General features: G+C 55.7%; 5 protein-coding genes across 5 annotated transcripts; 3 read left to right on the top strand and 2 right to left on the bottom strand.

The window, feature by feature from the left end:
- Positions 1-297: 297 nt before the first annotated feature.
- Positions 298-2,238, top strand: CCMA1212_006731 (uncharacterized protein; the record flags this gene model as incomplete). The annotated part of the gene is made up of 2 exons (XM_073703934.1): positions 298-693; positions 763-2,238. 2 exons carry the CDS (start codon positions 298-300, stop codon positions 2,236-2,238), a joined length of 1,872 nt encoding a protein of 623 aa, XP_073557530.1.
- Positions 2,239-3,869: 1,631 nt separating this feature from the next.
- On the top strand, positions 3,870-8,678 carry CCMA1212_006730 (ATP-binding cassette sub-family A member 3; the record flags this gene model as incomplete). The annotated part of the gene is made up of 1 exon (XM_073703933.1): positions 3,870-8,678. The coding sequence occupies one exon, from the start codon at positions 3,870-3,872 to the stop codon at positions 8,676-8,678; it is 4,809 nt and encodes a 1,602-aa protein (XP_073557529.1).
- Positions 8,679-8,827: 149 nt separating this feature from the next.
- Positions 8,828-10,081, bottom strand: CCMA1212_006729 (uncharacterized protein; the record flags this gene model as incomplete). The annotated part of the gene is made up of 2 exons (XM_073703932.1): positions 8,828-9,663; positions 9,727-10,081. 2 exons carry the CDS (start codon positions 10,079-10,081, stop codon positions 8,828-8,830), a joined length of 1,191 nt encoding a protein of 396 aa, XP_073557303.1.
- Positions 10,082-11,982: 1,901 nt separating this feature from the next.
- On the top strand, positions 11,983-13,214 carry CCMA1212_006728 (uncharacterized protein; the record flags this gene model as incomplete). The annotated part of the gene is made up of 3 exons (XM_073703931.1): positions 11,983-12,144; positions 12,379-12,924; positions 12,990-13,214. The coding sequence occupies 3 exons, from the start codon at positions 11,983-11,985 to the stop codon at positions 13,212-13,214; spliced, it is 933 nt and encodes a 310-aa protein (XP_073557304.1).
- Positions 13,215-13,705: 491 nt separating this feature from the next.
- On the bottom strand, positions 13,706-17,695 carry CCMA1212_006727 (Histone deacetylase HOS3; the record flags this gene model as incomplete). Its single annotated transcript, XM_073703930.1, is given in 4 exon segments — positions 13,706-14,737; positions 14,802-17,192; positions 17,211-17,313; positions 17,361-17,695. The coding sequence occupies 4 exon segments, from the start codon at positions 17,693-17,695 to the stop codon at positions 13,706-13,708; spliced, it is 3,861 nt and encodes a 1,286-aa protein (XP_073557309.1).
- Between the last annotated feature and the right edge of the window lie 1,849 nt (positions 17,696-19,544).

The following is a 19,544-nucleotide window of genomic DNA, read 5'->3' as shown; positions in this document are numbered from 1 at the left end:
TGCGGAGGCGTGCTACCAGACACGTTGATCGCGTGAATGCACCAATGAGTTCTGTTCAGGGGCCTTGTGCAGGGCTCGGCTGCATATTGGGCGGATTTGGAGGATTTCAAGGCTGAGCAGCGTCATGCACGCTCTGCTCCGCCTCTCTCGCGTGAAGACACTTGGAATTGGAGGGCGTGATATTTACTGTTCCTATCTTCTACTCGACGAATGCGCTTGAGCAGGCTCCAACGATTCACCCTTTCTTGACCTTGGCTTACATGCGACGATTAGCAGCATCGGCGCCTCGTTTACGAAATGGATCCGGTATCCCTAACGCTCGGAATCTTGCCCATGGTTGGGAACGCTGTCAACGTATACAAATCAGTCCGGGTCAAGTTCAAGATCTTTTGCCACTACTCCGCCGAAGTTGAAAGGATACGGAAAAAGTTTGGAGCCCAGCGAGACTACTTCCTTAATGAAGTTGAGCTGGTCCTGCGGCTGGTCTTGCAGGACCAAGATGTCATCAAGGACATGATGAAGGATCCCGCACACGATCAGTGGAAAGCACATAGCCTCGAAAAGCAGCTTGAAGCAGTAATGGGGAGAAATACAACGTCGCTGATTGACATTGTCAACGACATCAGGGAGAGTATGGGAGCGCTGCACAGAGCGTTCCAGTGCTTCACACCTTTGGAAGAAGAGCAGAAACGGGTGAGAATATGACTTCCTCTGGTCAGTTATGGTCGCGGGCGCAGCTGTTAACCCAGCTCTACACTCAAGGATGAGCAATTCAAGCGGAAACCACTGAAAGACTCCATTCGCAAGCTGAGAAAGCGGGTTACGATTACGTTCGAGAAAAAGTCGTTCGAAGATCAAATCGACCGTCTCGAACAGTCCAACGGCGGAATCAGGCGTCTCCGAGAACAAGTCAGCCAACTCCAAAAACCAGTGCGTTATACTGCAAGAAAGTCTTCTGCGAGAGGGGGCAGATTACCTCAGGAGTTTGGGGCATATGGAGCCATAAGAAGAGCCTCAAAAGCTCTCCATGAGGCATTGAGGACGGCTTGGTCGAGCACTCAGGCGCCGCATCTGGGACACTTTGTCAGACTCTTCCTGAACGCCAAAGCAGAGACTGATGTGCAGATGGAGATTGCCATCCTATGCTATGGTGGTGAGATGCAGCAGAGAGCCCTTTTACAGACGACATTGACAAGACTCGAAGTCCGTTCGAGGACCAGAGACTCCATCGCATGGTCCAGCGCAGGATTATTGAGTCCAGCTTCGGAGGCGGACAGCTTACAGAACGACCGGCGAAAGCGCCAAAGGGTCAGATTCTCCAGCGTCGGCGGTGGCTCTGATATTAGCAGCGACGCAGAATCGGCGTCCTACGCCTCTACAGCTCCTACAGAATCGACAGTTGTTTCGACCGACGACCTGCAGCTTACAGGGCACTTCTGTCGCGAACTCTCAAGGCGCTGCTCGACTGCAGATATCATGTGCAAGGCAGAGGGTCTAGTGCATATCGATAGCTGCATGCAGGAAGGCTTTCGCCACTGCTTCTTCCCCTGCTCAAGCTCCTATTGCGGCAACTTCGTCCCCGACAATGTGATGCTGATGGATGAAGCATTCGGCCAGCCTGCCAGCACCAGACTGACCGTCGTGGACCAGCTGCAATTAGCTCACCGGCTCGTTTCTGCGGTGCTCAAGTTCAATTCAACACCGTGGCTCAATGAAGCCTGGAGTTTTCGAGACCTTGGCTTCTTCAGACAAGGAGAAGATTTAACAACGTCGCTCCAGACGCTGCATTTTGGCGTAGAGTTGATTCACAGCAAGCCTGAGCCTGGAGGTTCCATGTCTATAATGGACGTCGAGTCGCCCGCCAACCTCGCACAGTCTTTTGAAGAGGCACAATACAAGCACGGGGTGCGAAACATCACGCTGTACAGCTTGGGGGCCGCTCTGCTGGCGATTGGGAGGTGGGAGCGTATCGACCACAACGACATTGAGGGGGTCCGTCGGTTAGCATCGCAGCCGTGTTACTTGGGGCCTGTATATCAGGAGTTGACGCAGAAAGTCCTCGACTGCGATTTCGGGTACGGCAAGGACTTGAAGAAGCCCCGGCTCCAGGAGGCCATCTACGAGATGGTTGTCTTGGAGCTGGAGTCGATGATTGCGAGTCTCGATATATCTGATGACGAGAAAGGTAGGACATTTCCGTATACGATATGCTCCAGTGCTCGAGAGATGCGGCGTTGAAGTTCATGAGTGATTGTATCTTGGGGCCTTGTTGAATGGAATGTGTTGTGACAAGTCGGGTACGGCATCCGAGGAGAAATCTTGTAAGAACCAGAATGCGCGTCAAGCGGCGTCCACTCCTGAACACTTGTGTCAACACCAAGCGTCCGCGTCATGATAAGTAGTAAAAGGCATGTCGTCGCACATGCATGATTACCTACCGCCGTGATGGCAAATTAAGGGTTCCCTAGAACAATGGCGCTTGACAGACATGCCGCCTTCGAAACGACTGCCTCTTGCAGAGATGCTACATTCCCCCTCTCCTTTCGAGTCATGCTCAATCACTCCGACTATAAATCTCAACATGCGCATACGTAATCAAGCCGAAATGCCTGACGGACCATCAGAGTCTCGAAGTGCCAAGATAGAGCTCATTTCATGCACGCCAGCCAATCACATCAATCTCCCCACGGCTCCCTCGTTTGGGTACATGTGCCGTATTGCGCGTATTCGACCGCAAAAGAAGCGCTTGGCGCTGCTCAGCTTCGGCTGTTAGTGCGGACTGTCTTTGGCCCACGTTTCAGAGGATCGGCGCTAGGGGAGTCAAAGGAGTCCAGGATTTAGGCTTTGGTCTTTGGGTTGCTTTTGGCTTGGGTGCCGTATTGCTCGTAAAAGCTCGGGAATTCGACGGAGGTGCTGGTTGGTGCCGTGGTGAGGCTTTGGTGGTGGTTTGGTGTTGAGGCTGTGGTACCTATGGACTTGGTGACTGCTTGATCATGTAGTGCCTTTGATTACGGCTGTGCAGAAGTAGATGGTTGGTACTTGCGAACTGAGATCAAGTGGGCATAAAGACGCGAACATGACTTTGAAGGATTCGTTTTGGTCACGATGTATTAACTGATTGATTGAGCATCAAGCCATCAGCCAATTGTTGTTGCTTCAAGTCTGAAGGTTCCCATGTTCCTGCCCCCATTCGGGAAGTACGTGGCGCCCACCAGCACCAGCCCCACAGCCGGCTCTCAAGCTGTGTCCCGCCCACCACCTTAGACCGTTGCGGGCCAAACCTGGCGCTGCTAGCTCGCCAAGGTTAGCGAGTGGGTTCAGCAAGTGCCCTATGACAGGGGGATCCTACGGGGCTTTCAGGGCAGCTGGAGCTCTGGATCCTATCGCTGCCTTCACTGCCAGCCACTGACAACACCAACTTCTCCCACCTTGGGACATCATGGCGCAGCATTCTTTCATTTCCCCTTTGCCTCTCTCCGGCAATCCAGGCCTCACAAGTGCGAGACCCGACCGAAGCGAGATGCAACCCACGCGCTTGATCCCTGTCTGCCTACGCGCAGATCAATGCTATCCGTCATGGCGGCCGTTACGACCATGTGCAGGCTAGTTCCTTCAAGGCTGAGACGATGGGATGGAAGCATTGCTTTCAATGGTATTTAAAGCTAGCCTCCCTTCCATGATGCTTCCTTTGTATGTCGAACATATGGCTAATTCAACCAAGTCTTTCTTCTACCACCAATTCTCATAGCAGGACTGTTGACAACTTTCACTACCCGTCACCACCGTCGTCATACAGGCAATTCCAGCTCTGGATGGTAGACACCAAACCACCATCCAAGCTACAAGGGCATCCCCCTTCTCTGCCCACCATGGCCCTCTACACCCAGATCTGGGCCTTGACTGAGAAGACGCTCAGGATCATCATCACGCGTCACATCGCCTCGGCCATCCACAGCGCCCTCGTGCTTCCCATCGTCCTCACTCTCTATATTGGCATTGGCCAAAAGTTCACCCAGCCCAACGACAAGTTTGGTATTGGCTCTCCAGCCGACATCTTCTCTCTCCAGACTGCCCTCTCCAAGGCCGATGGCGGCCGAGACACCGTCGTCTTTGTCAACAGCGGCCACACTGGCGGCGACATAGAGCGTGTCATCGATTCTCTTTCCGATACTGTCAACGGAGGGGGCAAGAATGCGACAACCATACAAGACGAATCCGACTTGGGATATATATGCCGAGGTACTATCCGCGGCACTTCCAACTGCTTCGGCGCTGTGGTGTTTTACTCTTCCCCCGACGAAGGCAGCGATGGCTTCTGGAACTACACCTTGCGAGCTGATGCTGGTCTCGGGAACGGCTTTCGGACGGACAAGGGCAATAACGACGCTCAGATATACGCGCTGCCACTCCAGCGAGCTGTTGACGCTGCCATTGCTGGTCTCAAGTCGGGCTCCTCTTTTCCCGAAACGACGCAGCAGTACCCCTATACCGAACTGACCGAGGATGAACACCAGGCTGAGGTGCGGCGGAAGTACCAGAGTTCCTTCATCAAATACCTCAGTGTGACTTTGATCATTGGCCTGATTGGGGTGTGCTACCACATGCCCGGTTTCATTGCTACGGAGAGAGAAAAAGGCATGTCCCAGCTGATCGATGCCATGATGCCCACTCGCCAAGGCTGGCATCGCCAATTTGCCAGGCTCATCTCCAATCACCACGCCTTTACCATCACCTACATGCCAGGTTGGATTGTCGCTTCGATTGTTGCAAGAACCCTCATTTGGACAAATACGAGCTTTGGCATCTTGATCGTCTTCTTCATTCTCGGCGGCGTCGCCATCACTTCCATGTCGCTTCTCGGAGCATCGTTCTTCAAAAAGGCTCAGCTTTCAGGGGTAGCCACTTCTGTCACCTGGATCGCGCTCGGGATCGTGGCCCAGGTCGTTCCACACCCCAGCACTGCGGCAGTCGCCGTCCTTAGCTTGCTCTTTACTCCGTGCAACTTCGTCTACTTCGTCATCTACATTGCTCGGTTTGAGCAGGATGCCAAAGCGACCGACTTGATACACGCCCCTTCGAGCGGCACGTCCAGGTTGCCCGGTATTGTTCATTGGATCTTTTTCATCATCCAGATTATTGTATATCCTCTCGCCGCGGCTTTTGTCGAGCAGACTCTACATGGTGTGAGCACAGGAACACGAGCATCAACAGCCCTCCAGAATCCAGCCGGCGGCGTCCAAGAAACGGTCCGTATTGAGAACATGACCAAGATCTACAAGCCAAGCTTGCTGCGCAAATTCTTCTCCTTCGTCTCACCACCAAGGCCGGAGGTAGTGGCTGTGGATAACTTGACCTTGACGGCCAAAAGGGGGGAGATCCTAGCACTGCTTGGTGCCAACGGCAGCGGCAAAAGTACCACGCTTGATGCGATTGCTGGTATCAATGATTTCACGAGTGGGAACATTTCTGTTGATACGTCTGGCGGCCTTGGGTATGCTCCCCAGCAAAACGTCCTCTGGGACGAGCTGACCGTTGAGGAGCACATCCGGCTCTTCAGCCGTATCAAAGACCCTCTTAGGAAGACGCCGGACACTGAAATTGCAGCTTTGATTGATGCTATCGGACTCCGCTTAAAGGCAAACGCTTGGTCAAAGACTCTGTCTGGAGGCCAAAAGAGAAAGCTGCAGCTGGGGATGATGTTGGTTGGCGGAAGCTCTGTCTGCTGCGTTGATGAGGTCTCTTCTGGTATCGATCCCCTGTCGCGCAGAAAGATCTGGGACATTCTTCTGAAAGAGCGCGGCTCCCGGACAATCATCATGACGACCCATTTTCTCGATGAAGCAGACTTGCTTGCCGACAACATCGCCATCATGTCCAAAGGGAAGCTGAGGGCTGAAGGCTCTTCTGCTCAACTCAAGGACACTTACGGGGCGGGCTACCGGATTCATGTTCCGAACCCGAAGAGCTTGAATGAAGTACCCGATATCGAGGGCGTCACGAAAAAGGTTGGCACAAACAACGTCACTTACGTGTCGTCGTCTTCGAACCAGGCTGCCAAAGTAATCCGGGTTCTGGAGGCTCGAGGGCTACCGTACGGAATTTCTAGCCCGACCATTGAGGACGTCTTTCTTCACTTGGCCGAGGAGGTTCACGGCGATGGCCACCAGAGGCAACCCAATGTCGTCAGCGAAAAGGTTTCCAAGGTGGCAAGCGATACACCCATGGCTAGCGAAGATCTCGCACTTCTCACAGGCCGGCAGATTGGCATGATCCAGCAGACGGGAGTGCTTCTGAGAAAGCGTTTTACAGTCTTCAAGACGAATTGGCTTCCTTATGCCGCGGCTTTCTTGGTCCCCATCGTCGCCGCTGCAGTGATACAGCTCCTTGTTCGCAATGATGAGCTGGTTGGCTGTTCGCCCACACAGAGGAGCAGCCATGCATCAAATGATGATTTCTTCAAGCTCTTGGATACCGCCCATCTTGTGGGAGGCCCATCATCTCAGATTGGTGGCTCCGCTGTGGAAGACTTATTCAAGCCAGTTCTACCCAGCTCAGCGACCCCCCGGAGGCATGACGGCTCTGCTTTCTTTGGCAACATCACTGTTGACCTTGTGGATTCACTAACATCTATGGAGGAGTATGTTGAGGAACACCGGAGGACCGTTACGCCTGCCGGTCTGTGGCTCGGCGACTCCAACTCAGCCGCAACGTTAGCATTCAAGACGGACAATTTTTCCATGTTTTCCGCGGTGCTGGGCCAGAACTTTCTCAACACGATCCTCGCCAATACTACCATTGCCACTTCATATAGAGAATTCGATTACCCCGTGGCTCCTTCAACAGGTAGAGGACTCCAACTCGTGGTCTACTTTGCTGTTGCCTGCTCCATCTTCCCCGGTCTTTTTGGTCTCTATCCAAATATCGAGAGGCTCAAGAATGTTCGCAGCCTACAATATTCCAGCGGTGTTCGTACCCTACCGGTCTGGGTTGCGCATGTCATCTTCGACTTTGGCATCATTCTGATTCCCATGATCTTGTTGGCCACGATATTGGTCGCGTCTTCAAATTCATGGTACCATGGGGCCTATCTATTTCCCATCTTCATCCTCTACGGTCTCACAACAATCATCGTCTCCTACCTCTTTTCGCTCATTTGCGCAAGTCCAATGGCAACCTATGCCATGACTTCCGTCGTTCAATCACTCGGTTTCGCCATCTATGTTATCGCATACCTCTTCATCCTTACCTTATCGCCAGCCGCATACACTGATCGAAATGTCCTCACCGCACATTGGGTCATTGCCGCCATCTTTCCCACCGGCTCGCTCGTTCGCGCATTGATGGTCGGCCAGAACATCTTCTCGACGACGTGTGACAACGACCAACTACAACCAAACCCTGCAGCAATGACTGCCTACGGCGGTCCTCTACTATACCTCATCCTACAGGCCGTCTTCTGGTTCTCCATCGTCATCTGGATCGAAAGTGGCGCCGGTCGATACGCCCCTGAGAAGGCAAAGCCCTCCCCGGAGGTTGACGATCCCGAAATCGCAGAAGAGCTCGTCCGCGTCGAGAATCCAGACGGCCCATCCGACGGCCTCCGCGCCGTACACTTAACCAAGGCTTTCGGCAAGAACACCGCCGTCGACAACATCACCTTTGGCGTCGAACACGGCGAGGTATTCGCCCTCCTCGGCCCCAACGGCGCCGGCAAGTCCACGACAATCTCCCTGATACGGGGCGACATCGCGCCGAGCCGCAACGGCGGCGACGTCTTCATCGAAAACGTCTCCATCACCAAGCACCGCGCCGCCGCCAGGGCCAAGCTCGGCGTGTGCCCCCAGTTCGACGCCATCGACAACATGACGGTCCGCGAGCACCTCAGCCACTACTCCCGCCTGCGCGGCATCGCCGACGTCAACCACCAGGTGCCCGCCGTCCTCCGCGCCGTCGGGCTCGAAGCCTACGCGGACGTCATGGCGCACACCCTCTCGGGCGGCAACAAGCGCAAGCTCTCCCTGGGCATCGCCCTCACGGGCAACCCGCCCGTGATCCTCCTCGACGAGCCCTCGTCCGGCCTCGACGCCGCCGCAAAGCGCATCATGTGGCGCACCCTCGAGGCCATCGTCCCCGGCCGCAGCATCCTCCTCACCACGCACAGCATGGAAGAGGCCGACGCGCTGGCCACCCGCGCAGGCATCATGGCCCGCCGCATGCTCGCCCTCGGATCGACCGACACGCTCCGCCACCGCTTCGGCGACACATTGCACGTCCACCTCGTCGCGGCCACCGCGCCCCATTCGTCCGCCGCCGAAATGGACTCCCTCCGCGCGTGGGTGCTGAATAATTTCCCGGCGGCAGAGGTCGAGCAGGAGACGTACCATGGACAAATGCGCTTCTCGATGCCCTCGTCCGCGGTGCCGCCGCTGCCGGTGGGTGCGGGAGCCGGAGCCGGAGCCGGAGCGGCGGATGCGAGTGAGAGTGCGAGGGGGCGGCTTTTGATCATGTTGGAGGAGCAGAAGGGGTACCTTAGTGTTGCGCACTACAGCGTCAGTCCGACGACGCTCAACGAGGTCTTTCTTAATATTGTCGGGAAGCATGATGTTCAAGAAGAAGGGTATCATGCGGCTGAGGAAGAGAAGAGACCCTGGTGGAAGTCGTCCATCAAGCTGTTCTAGACATGCTTGAGAGATAATCTTTGTAATAATTTCGAGGAGCGCTGCGGCCCCTTATATAGTTGACTTAGACGTGGATATCATAGTTAGAATTACATACATTAGCTAGCCCTTTCATATTCCCATTTATCCATCAATTTTCAACGATTCGCTCAATGACCCATTTCATACACCGGTCCTCCACCCTGCAGCTCCTGCGGCAAATGCGTACTGCCAGCCATCTCTGGCGGCTGGGCATGCACCTCATGGTACGCCTGTCCCATTGGATGAGGCGGATACGCATATGCGGCCGGCGGTTGGGGATATGACCTATGAGGCAGCTCAGCCGCATTGGGATGTACCGGAGGCGTCGTCGTAACAGCAGATCCTTGGAATGGCGATATGCTCGAGACGGTGTGGGGGTTGGTCGACAACTCGCTGGGCGTCGAGAGCGGCGTTGTGGATGTAAGCTTCGTAGGGTCGACGGGAGGGCCCTGAGCGGGAGGAACCTGTGCTACGGCGGGTGCTGCAGCCGTCGACCCTCCGTCTCCTCCAGCGGCAGCGTTTCCTCCCTTTGCCTTGTTGAAGCAGAGTTTCCAGATGGCGGCTGCTGCAAGGCCAATACCGGCCACAGCGCCAACGACAATGCCAGCAATAGCGCCTCCGGAGAGTCCCTTTTTGCTTTTGGGGAGAGCTCCAGAACCTGATGAACCATCTGAGCCAGCGGAAACTGATCCTCCTGATGACCCATTGTTCGAACCTCCGTTTGAGCTCTCATCGGAGCCCCCTGACGAGCCTCCAGAGCCTCCTGACGAGGTGCCGCTGGCGCTTGGGGACGCTTTGTTGGAAGGTGATGAGGCATTCTTTGACGGGGAAGAGCTGGGTGACTGGCTGGGCGCGTTGTTACCTTCATCGGTAGGAGTGGCCTCGGGAGCAGACTCGGACCTTGAGCCTGGAATGAGACCAGCGAGCACACTTATACACAGCTGCTCACCCGCCACCTGAGCCTCTATAAGACTTCGTCAACTTCAACTTACCGACGATGAACATCAAGCTCTCGACGATTACTTACGGACAGCACCAACATATCCGCAGGCGCTCTGGACACACGGGGCTGCCCCTTTGTTGATGACGTCCGCAGCGTTGCATTCGCACAAGGTATCTCCCAGCTTGCAGTTCGTCGACTTTGTCACGGCGGAAGCGACGCAGTCAGTAGCGCACGCTGGAATGGTCGGCACTGCGCGTGCAAACTTCAAGTCGGCCAAGAGTTCCGGAGAGGGACCCGGAGTGATGATGGGCGGCGCTGCTGCATCCGACAGATGCGCGACTGGCGTAGCTTGGGCATCTGCTGGCCGACCTCGGATGTGCAGAGCTGACGCAGTCGACACGAAAACGAGCAGCGCGAGTGAAGTCGGTAGGTTCTGCATCTTCGCCGTGATGGTCGGCTCCGGCTCAGGGGGTCACCCGTCGGTAGCACCTCTATTTCTCACAGAAAGGAGCAAGACACGAGAGACAGACGAGGTAAAAGTTCGCGCCCGAATTTTCATCCGGCATCCCAGCCGTTATTATAAAGGCATGCCGGATAGCTTTCCTCGTGGGGAAGGGTTGCCCCGAGAGCATCTAATACCACTCCGGAGTAGCATCGTGTGCTTGGAGCGGGCCATTGATTGCTCGCAGGGGTCGTGCACATGTCGCCGCCTCATTCGTGTCCTGACATGGACGAGGCATTCTCGACGGCCTGCCAATGCACACGAGATTCCCCGCCTGACAGAACAGAGCGGACGAAGCACACCAACTTTTTCTGTCCGGGACAGGGCGCTGATTGGAGGCTCGTCACATTGGGTTTGGCGTCCATGTCCAGCTGCAGTTTGGGAGAGCAAGGGCCCAATTCAGCCTGCAGAATATTGGATGCTAAGCGCTTCCCCACCACTTCACGGACCTTTTGCAAGCATTCAACAGACGACGATGAGGGACAAGCGACTGAGGTGATGGATGATTTCGAATGGCAGTCGTGCTCGGTAGTTGACGCGCACTTGACGTGAATGTTCCCATCTTCTTCTGTGACAGCATCACGACAAGCCTCAACAGACCCCGGCCATGCCACCGAGCCGCAGACACCCAGCGCGGAATAGGCCCGTCCCCCATGTTGGCGCAGCTAATCGAGTCGAGCTTGGCGTCGCGCAGCCGTTGCCGGTGTCCCGAGATGTCAGTGAAAGCCCGCAATTTTCGGCTTCAACCCCAAGCGGAGGTGCGCGGTCATATGCACGAGATGCTCAGACCAGGAACGTCGACTGACAGAACAGACACATTTTCATGGCGGTTTGACAGATTAGACTCGCTCCAGGAACAGAGCGACACACGACAAGTGCCATCAAGGCGCACTTGACCTCCCTCTCAGTCTGCTTCCTGCAGAGTCAGACGGCTATGCATGATTCGACGTGATCATTGAGAATCCTCTGTTGTCGTCGTATGGCATCAAAGCGCCGACTGTGGCCCGCGAGCTTCGACTTTGCTGCACGTAGTTGTATATGCAGGCAGCAGTGCTCAGAAGCAGTCGAGAGCCTATTCAAGCTCCCTCAAATCGGCGACGATGACGACGATGCTGATGAAGAAGAAGGGGGGAAAAGGTTACGAGATGCTGATCAAGGTTCTGAGAAAGCTCGGATAACTCTAAGCACTGGCTGCTCCTTCCCACATTGAAGCTTAATTCCGCTGTCGACAAGAAGTGGGTCTTTCCCGTTCAAGGAGCTCTCAAAAAGGTCCCTGCCAAGAGATAAAGTACTAGTGGCCAATCAGAAGCGCTGTCCTATCGATGGAAATCTGCCTTGGCAGCCACGTGCCACACCGGAGGCTGTGGCTGGTGATGTGATGCATATGTGGCTGGTGCTTTGATTGCACGACTGAATTGGATTCAACTGCATGGCAGCTTTAGGAGAGCTTCAACAACAATCACTCGATAATCTGTATCTTCTATGTTTGCAGAGCTTATTTTCGTTACTCGTTGCCAGCATACTAGTATACTGTATATACAGCTGAGTGGCCTCTTGACCCAGTCAACATCACTTCTCACCAGTCAACCAATCATGTCCCAGCTTCATCTCACAGACCCCAAAACGGCCAAATCCGTCCCAAGACGAAGAAAGTGTGGGCCTCCCGTCTCCGGTCTGGTCCCAGCGATCTCGCAGCTAACAGGAAAAAAAATAGAGCATAATCCGCCGTCATTGAGATCTATCCCATCTTCCCTCCACGACTCAGCATCCTTCTCATAATCCTACTCTTTTTTTTTTTTCGATTTACATATATACCGAATAGGTGCAGCTCAGTCACAATGGCCTTTACAATGCATTCCCACTCGGGCCAGTTCTGCCCTGGCCATGCCGTCGACCAGCTCGAAGACATTGTCCTGCATGCCATTTCTCTTGGATATAAGACCATGGGGCTTACGGAGCATATGCCTCGCTATGAGGAGCGGGATCTGTATCCTGAAGAGGTGTGTCGCATGCTTTCTTGATTTACACCTGTATCTTCTCTCCCGGTCTCTTAAGAGATACTTTCACATCTTCTGTTGCACAGCATTTCATCAACCCCCTCCACACCACATATTCACATGTAAACGAGTCACTCAGTCCTCGACTCAACACCTTACAACTCATCTCCATCACCAACTCACCCTCACACAATCATTCATTCACACAATCAATCTCAAAACTAACATCCAAACCAGCTCTCCGACCCCCAAACTTCCCTCCAAACCCTCCCCCACCTCCACACATCCTACCTCCTCGAAGCCCGCCGCCTCCAACTCCTCTACGCCCCCCAAATCCACATCCTCATCGCCTTCGAAGCAGAATTCATCCGCCCCTCCTACACCTCCCACGTCATCTCCCTCTTCACCTCCTCCCCCCTCCTCGACTACTTCATCGGCTCCGTGCACCACGTCCACGGCATCCCCATCGACTACGACAAGCCCACCTACGCCGCCGCCGTCGCCGCCACGGCAAACCATTCCGAGGAGCAGCTTTTCGAGGATTACTACGATTTGCAGTATGACATGCTCAAGGCGCTGAAGCCGCGCATCGTGGGACACTTTGATTTGATTCGTCTGTTGAGCGAGGAGCCGGGGAGGGATCCTAGGCTGTGGGCTGGTGTGTGGGAAAAGATTTGTCGGAATCTGGAGTATGCGAGGGAGATTGGGGCGTGGCTTGAGTGTAATACCGCGGCGTTGAGAAAGGGTCTTGATGAGCCTTATCCCGGCCGCATCATTTCAGAGGTAAATCTTCATGCCCCCTACGTTCACACTCCTACAGAAATGGGGCTGACCGTGGGAATGTGTAGAAATGGCTTCAACTCGGCGGCAAATTCACAATGTCCGACGACAGCCACGGCATCGCGCAGGTTGCTACGAATTACAGCCGCGGCCTGACGTTCCTCGAGAGCCTCGGCGTCGAGCACGTCTGGACCTTCCAGCGGCAGAACCATCCGGAGGCGGGAGAGGCCGCGAGGGCGACGCTCAATGACGTGGCCGTGTCTCTCAAGGAGTTTCGGCAGCACTTTTCATGAGGCCCTTGTGCGTGTCTCATCATGATATAGGGCTATAGAGGGTGCGACAAGCTATGATAAACTGGGGAATATCATGCTGCTTTGGAAACTCGTGGTAGGGGAAGGGACTTATGGTATAGCAGGATACTTGATAGATAGCATCTACCAAAACATACAATTGTTGCTATAATAAAGTAGAATAAATAGCTTCCGACAAGATTTTTTTTTCTTTGTTTAGAAACGGGTATCATCTGAATGAGAGCAGCCCAGCATTCAAAGGCTGGTAATTTGACAAGAGGTGTACAAGCTAGAAAAACAGGTGGTCTCAGACCAAGAAAAGGGAGAAAACGAGCTCAAGCAATCGCTAAAAAGCACAAAGGAGAAAGTCGACGCAAGCCAAGGCGGGCAAAGCAAAAAAAAAACTCCTAGCCATTCCGTGTTCCATACCATCCAATCCGATAATCCATAAGAAATCTAAAGACATCTCCGTTTTGCATTCTCGTATCAGCCGTCTATTTCTTAGGCGGAAGAGTGCCCCGGATAGGGCCGCTGGGCTTCCTCTGCACCTTTTGAGGGGACGGGCTGCGGTTGGCCGGCTGCTTAGCGAAAGGAATGGTGCCGCTGCCGCCATACTGGAAGAGCGTGCTGCTCTTCTTCACGAGGCCGGGCTGGACAGCCGGAGGGCCGGCCGGGAGTGACGGGGGAAGCCACTTGAGCGGCTCCTGGGACGAAATGGTCACCGGGGGTGGCCCTTCAGGCTGGTACTGGAGAAACTCATGGGCCTCATCCATTGCCTTCGCCGAGCGAGGCGAACTCACGTTCGGAACGGCCTGTCTTGCTTCGGGAGAAACTGTGCGTGGCGTAAAGTGCTCCAAGTTGGGTGTCGACAGGCTGCTCTCAGAGGCAGTCGACAGCGCGGGCATATTACCATCCGGAGACGTGGCGTTGATAGTCGACCTGCGGCCGACGCTGCTGTTTGGTGTCTTGAGGCCGCCCGACTCTACCGATCTGTTGGTGCTGGCAGACGAGGGACGCAGCTCTCCAGATGAAGTGGCGGCTGCCGCTGCCGCTGCCGCTTCAGCTTCAAGACGGGCCTTCTCCCGGGCCTCCTTCTGCGACTGGGTGATTAGGTTGATCTTGATCTTCTTGATGCCTTTGGTGATCTTATCCATGTCGTCAATAGTAGCGTCCAGCCTTGATACTGCAGGTGCCGTAGTTCCTTCTGCAAGAGCTTCCTTTCCGGCTTCAAGCATGGGCGACCGAAGGGCAGCTTCGCCGCTCGACGAGGTGGGCCGCGATCTTCTGACGGTGACTCTTCCAGTAGGGCCAGAGCTCTGGGCGGCGTGATTCCCTGCAACTGAGAGAGGCCTCCCGGCGATAGGCCCCGCAGAGGTTGAAGGCCGAAGCGGCAGTTCCCCATGAGCTGCTGCGGCACGAGAGGCGCTGCGTTGGGTGGGAACAGCCGACGACGCGGTAAGTCGTCGGTTTGTCTTCTTCGGAGGCATGCCGATAATGGGTTGCGGCGTCTGTCCGCGAGCGGTCGCCTAGCAGCTCATATCAGTTGCCGTTCAATGAAGGATGATGAAAGATGAAACCATTGATGCTTACCTTTTCTGCCGCAAGTGTGGCCATAGTCTTGCTTCGGTCCCTCGTCTGCCGAGACTGGTTCTCCTCCTGGATGGGGTCGATGGCCCTAGGCTTGCGGTCGCGAAGCGACATCCTTGATGTTGATCGCTCGAGTTCCGGAGTGCCAGCAGACCGCCCGTCTCGGCGTACCCGTGCCGCATCGGCGTTCAATTCCTCAAAAGTGCAGCTGTCGGTTTGGCGATCTCGTGGGATGAGGAGCTTCGAAAGCTCGCTGGCGGCAATCGTCCATGGAATCTCAGGGGGCGAGGGAGATGGAGAGCGGCTGGAGACTGTTGACCTGTTGACCAGGGTCGACATGCTTCGCCGCATCCTAAGAGGATCTACAGCCCTGGCCGTAGAAGCCTGCGTCGGCGTACAGTAAGTCGGGGGCGCAACCGTACGCGGCTTCTTCGGCGTGATATCAGGGAGTGCTACTGTGGCTTCCAGCTTCTCCAGCTCGCCAGCAGACCACCACGAGGAGTCGTAGGGGTTGATGGAAGCTGGGGAGTGCGGGATGTGGTCATCTTCCTCGGCAAAGGCACCCTGCGGGAAAGAAAGGCGGCTCCGGTGCGGCACGTTCTGCTTCCCCACGAGACCGCTGAGATGGCTGATGATGCCGGAAGTCAGTGCTCGGTTGCTGTAGCCGCCCTCCAGGACACTAACGATGCGGCCGTCGACGCAGAGGCCCTCCTCTGCGGCAAGGCGGACAACGTCTTGGGTGAGGCGTGCGTAGAACTCGGTGGGAACGTTGACCTTGTGGCGCTGCATCCCTGCGCTCTCCCACTCGCTTGCGTCAAAGCCAGCAGACAGGAAGATGACGGCTCGCGGATTGACGCCTGCCTCTTGTAGCTTTTCCGCTTGACCTCTCAGGTAGCTGCGTGCCTTGTCCAGTAGTATTGAGTATTTGGTCTCATAGAGATCCCAAAACTCCTCGATTGTCTTCCACGGCTGGAGGTGGGCGTTCCAGATGTTCTGTCCATGCGCATTCTCGATGCAGACACTTGCATTCTTGATCTTGTCATCGTCGCCAGCTTCGCAGGGATAAGAGTTGATGTCGTGCAAGCTGAAGTAGCCGATGGACGTCTTCTTCCAGGCAGCATGGTTCTTGGTGGCGGCCATGGACCGAGAGTTGTGCGCCCAGGCAATGGCCTGGGAGCCATCTCCGTGGTGCAAGTCAAAGTCGATGATGGCGGCATGCGTGAGGCCATGGTTGAGGATCCCATGCATGATTCCCACATGGACATTGTTGACCCAGCAGAAGCCTGACGGGAGGTTGGCAGAGCAATGATGTCCCGGAGGCCGAACGGCAACAAAGGCACGTCGGGGCCCAGCAGAGAATACGGCATCCACGCCCTCGCACACTGCACCCAGAGCACCCTCGATGGCCTCCAGCGACTCATTGCAGAGGTACAAGTCGCCCTCGTGCAGCGTTTCGGGAGCAGCGTGGTCGGGGCCTCGGGTCATGGACGGCCTCTGCAACTCCTTTCCTCCACGAGCCAAGATCGCCTCGGCTGACTCACACATCATCTTGAACTCTTCCATCCATTTGGTGCCATGTACGTTGGTGACGGCAGGGGACAGCAGTGACAGCCTCCGGTCCGTCTTGTGGATGCGAAAGGGGATGCTGGGCAGCATATGAACATTGCTCTTGGGCAAGATGGGCAGCGCGCCGTCGCTGTGACGCTCACCGAGACGAACATAGGCCGCAGAGACACCGAGGACGCTGGCCTTGATCCGCTCGGGGCGCTCGACAATGGTGTTGAGGGCGCTCTTGGGGGTGCGTGGGCGCGAGAAGCGGTGGCCGTAGACGGCATCGTTGAGGACGACAACTGTCTCGGTGTAGAGCGTGGACACGGGGCCGTGATGGGCCTCGAGCTCGTCCTTGAAGTGGCCGCTCGCCACCGAGCTGGGCGTCACCGGGGGCCGCCACTCGGGCTCCGGATTGCCAAACGACGCCCTCAGGCCCGGTGACACAGCCTGCCCCAGGCTGGAGCGCCTGGATAGAGGCCGCGAAGAGCCGAGGCCACTGGCCGAGTGCAGGGAGTTCATTGAGGCTTTGCGGACGAGGGTGGGGGTTGCAGCTCGCGAGTCTCTGCCTGAGGGACTGAGGGAGGGAGCGCGGGCAGAGGCAGAGGGAGAGGCAGAGGGAGAGGTATGGCTGGGGGGATTTAAGGGCGTCTGAGGCGTCGAGGGCGCTGGCGATGGCGAGAGGCCGGGAGATCGCGGGCCACGCTGGCCGAGTGACAGCTGGCTGAGTGACTGCGATAGGCCTGCGCCCTCGTCCCTGGAGCTGGAGCCGGAGCTGGAGTTGGAACAGGAGGTTGCTGCTGCTGCTGCACGCCGTGGCGGCTCAGTATTGGGCGGAGACGCCATCTGGGCGACTTACAAGACCGGCTCAGTCGGGGGGTTGCAGCGAGGCGACATGCGTTCGGAGGAGATGTGCGCCTGGAACACTCCGAGGAAGCGTGTGCGTGTGTCTGAGTGCGTCGAGTGTCTGGCCGATGTCTGTGTCTGCGTCTGCGTCCGTGTCTCAGTGTGTACGTATTGTGAAGATGCCGCTGCGGTTGAAGATGCGTATGCGTATGCGTCTGTGAGCTGGTGTGGGTGGAGCGTGCGAGATCAATGCAGCCTGCGATTTGATGCCTTCCACTGTGCAGCGCTGCGATGCCCTGCGATGGTCTGCGATGGCCGTCTGTTTGCGCGATGCCGTGCGACGATGGGCTCACGACGGCGTTCGCGATGACTGATTCTCGCTGCTTGAGTTGTTTTTTTGACTCGGTTCGGCCTGTTGTTGTTTTGTTCAGGTTCAGGTTCAGGCTCAGACTCAGGCTGGCACGCTGCTCCGGCCGCCTGTGGCTCGGGGCGTTTAATGACATGGCCGAACGGAGCATGTAATTTCACTCGTCACCATCGTCATAGCCGCTTCGCTTCCCCTAATTTCCATCTTGTCTTTGCCCCCCCAAGAAATCACGTGCCGGGCCAGACATAAGGGGGGTGTGGCATTGGAGCAGTCAAGTTCAATCAGTTCAATCCAGCTTCATTCACGTCACTGTGATAAGCCGGCTGATCGGTCGGGCGCTGCCACTGGGCTGCCTTGCTCTGTCGGCCTTGGTCGGGCACCACAGCGGCGGCGCTGTTTCTCACGCGCATCTTCCCGGCTGTCTGGTGTTTCTCTGTCTCTTCCCAGGCAGAGGCAAGGGAGCAGCAGTTTGGCTTCCGAAGGCAACGTCTTCGCTGCTGTGTAGAATTGCTTCTCCTTGCTTGCAGTCTCTGTGTGTGCATACTCCGTTTACGCCGGCTTCCCCAGCCGGATTGAATGGCCAAGATCGCTCTTGGTGGCTCCGTGATACTTGATACTCCATGCATCGACACATGCAGGCCACAGTCGAGGCCACTCAAAGACGCTGATGCTGCCTGGCGCAGTGGATGCCGCATGTCATGACATCAGCAAAACCGTCGACTCGACCACTCAAAGGCATCTGGACGGGCGACTGTTGGACGCTCGTATCTTCCATCCTCTGCCGCTGCGGGCGTCTTGCAGCGGTGGACCTCCAGGCAGGAATACATCTTGTACGTGGCCGAATGACAGCAGAGGCTTCTGGGTATTGCTCTCGTCTTATTTGTAGCCGGTCGTCAGCGTCGCATCCCATGGACAGCCCGACGGCGTCCGATTGAGCAGCATCGCGGCCGGGCGAGTTGGATGGAGTCGGCGGAGGTGCATGACACCAGGAACCGCCGCCTCCGATTAACGGCTGCAAGCGATTGCCCCCAAGAGATTGCTACTACCTTGCCTCGCCTTAGTCTACTAGCACAGTCGGCTAGCAGAACAAGGGCCGGGAGCCCATATCCGACGAATGGTGCAGACTGTCAGTTGAGCGATATTCCGTATGATCCATCTCATGGCTTCAGGCTTCAGACTTCAGACAGCGTGTGACGATCAGGATTCAGGAAGCAAGGGACTGAGTACCTACTTCAGGATGGATGTCGATTACAAATTCCAAGAGAGCTCCATCACAACGAGCGAGGCAGTACGAGGTAATAACGAGGTAATATCCCCTCTGTCACATGGAAATTTCCGGCCATATCACACTGTCACCTAAAAATAACCTCCTTTCACCTCGCCCTTGTGGAAAGTTGGCACGAAATACGGAGCCCAAGGCAAGAGAATGGAGTGCAGAAAGGGGTCGATTTGATTAGCGGTCCCCGCCTTGCTGTCTCCGTTTTAAGCTACATCTGGGGTAACAACGCCAGCACTCGATCTTGACATCCATGGTGCTTGTCTCTTGACTCATGGAAGAGGAAGAGAAGCATTGAGGTAACGTATATTATGTGTGTTGTCTTCCATACAGACTTCCAGACGTTGCAGACGCAAAGAGATGCAACAATGCCAACCTTGAGGCAGGTTCATGTGAGTCATTTCAGCAAGCAAATCGGCGTCTGCTGGATGCGCTTGTCTTGAGGTGGTACTGGACGCAACCCTCTATAGGGTAACACTTGTCTTGATGCTGGATGCTCATTCATTGCTTTGCACTGGAAGAGGCCATTCAGGCCAAAGTTGCAGGAATCTATGCCCAAGGTCCGCTTATTGTACAACACTGGCCGGCGAGCCCGGTGAGAGCGTGTGATGGCGGTCCATGAATTGGGACGCAAACGACTGGAAGAATTGAGCAATGTTGCGAGATTAATTCACTTCAACTTTGGAGGGTTACACAGGCAGAAACATGC

Source organism: Trichoderma ghanense (assembly GCF_004382785.1).
Source record: "Trichoderma ghanense strain CCMA-1212 chromosome Unknown scaffold_8, whole genome shotgun sequence".
In the NCBI taxonomy this organism is placed as follows: Eukaryota; Fungi; Ascomycota; class Sordariomycetes; order Hypocreales; family Hypocreaceae; genus Trichoderma; species Trichoderma ghanense.
Note: the sequence above shows the minus strand (reverse complement) of the source record. Positions and strands in the feature narration are given on the sequence as shown.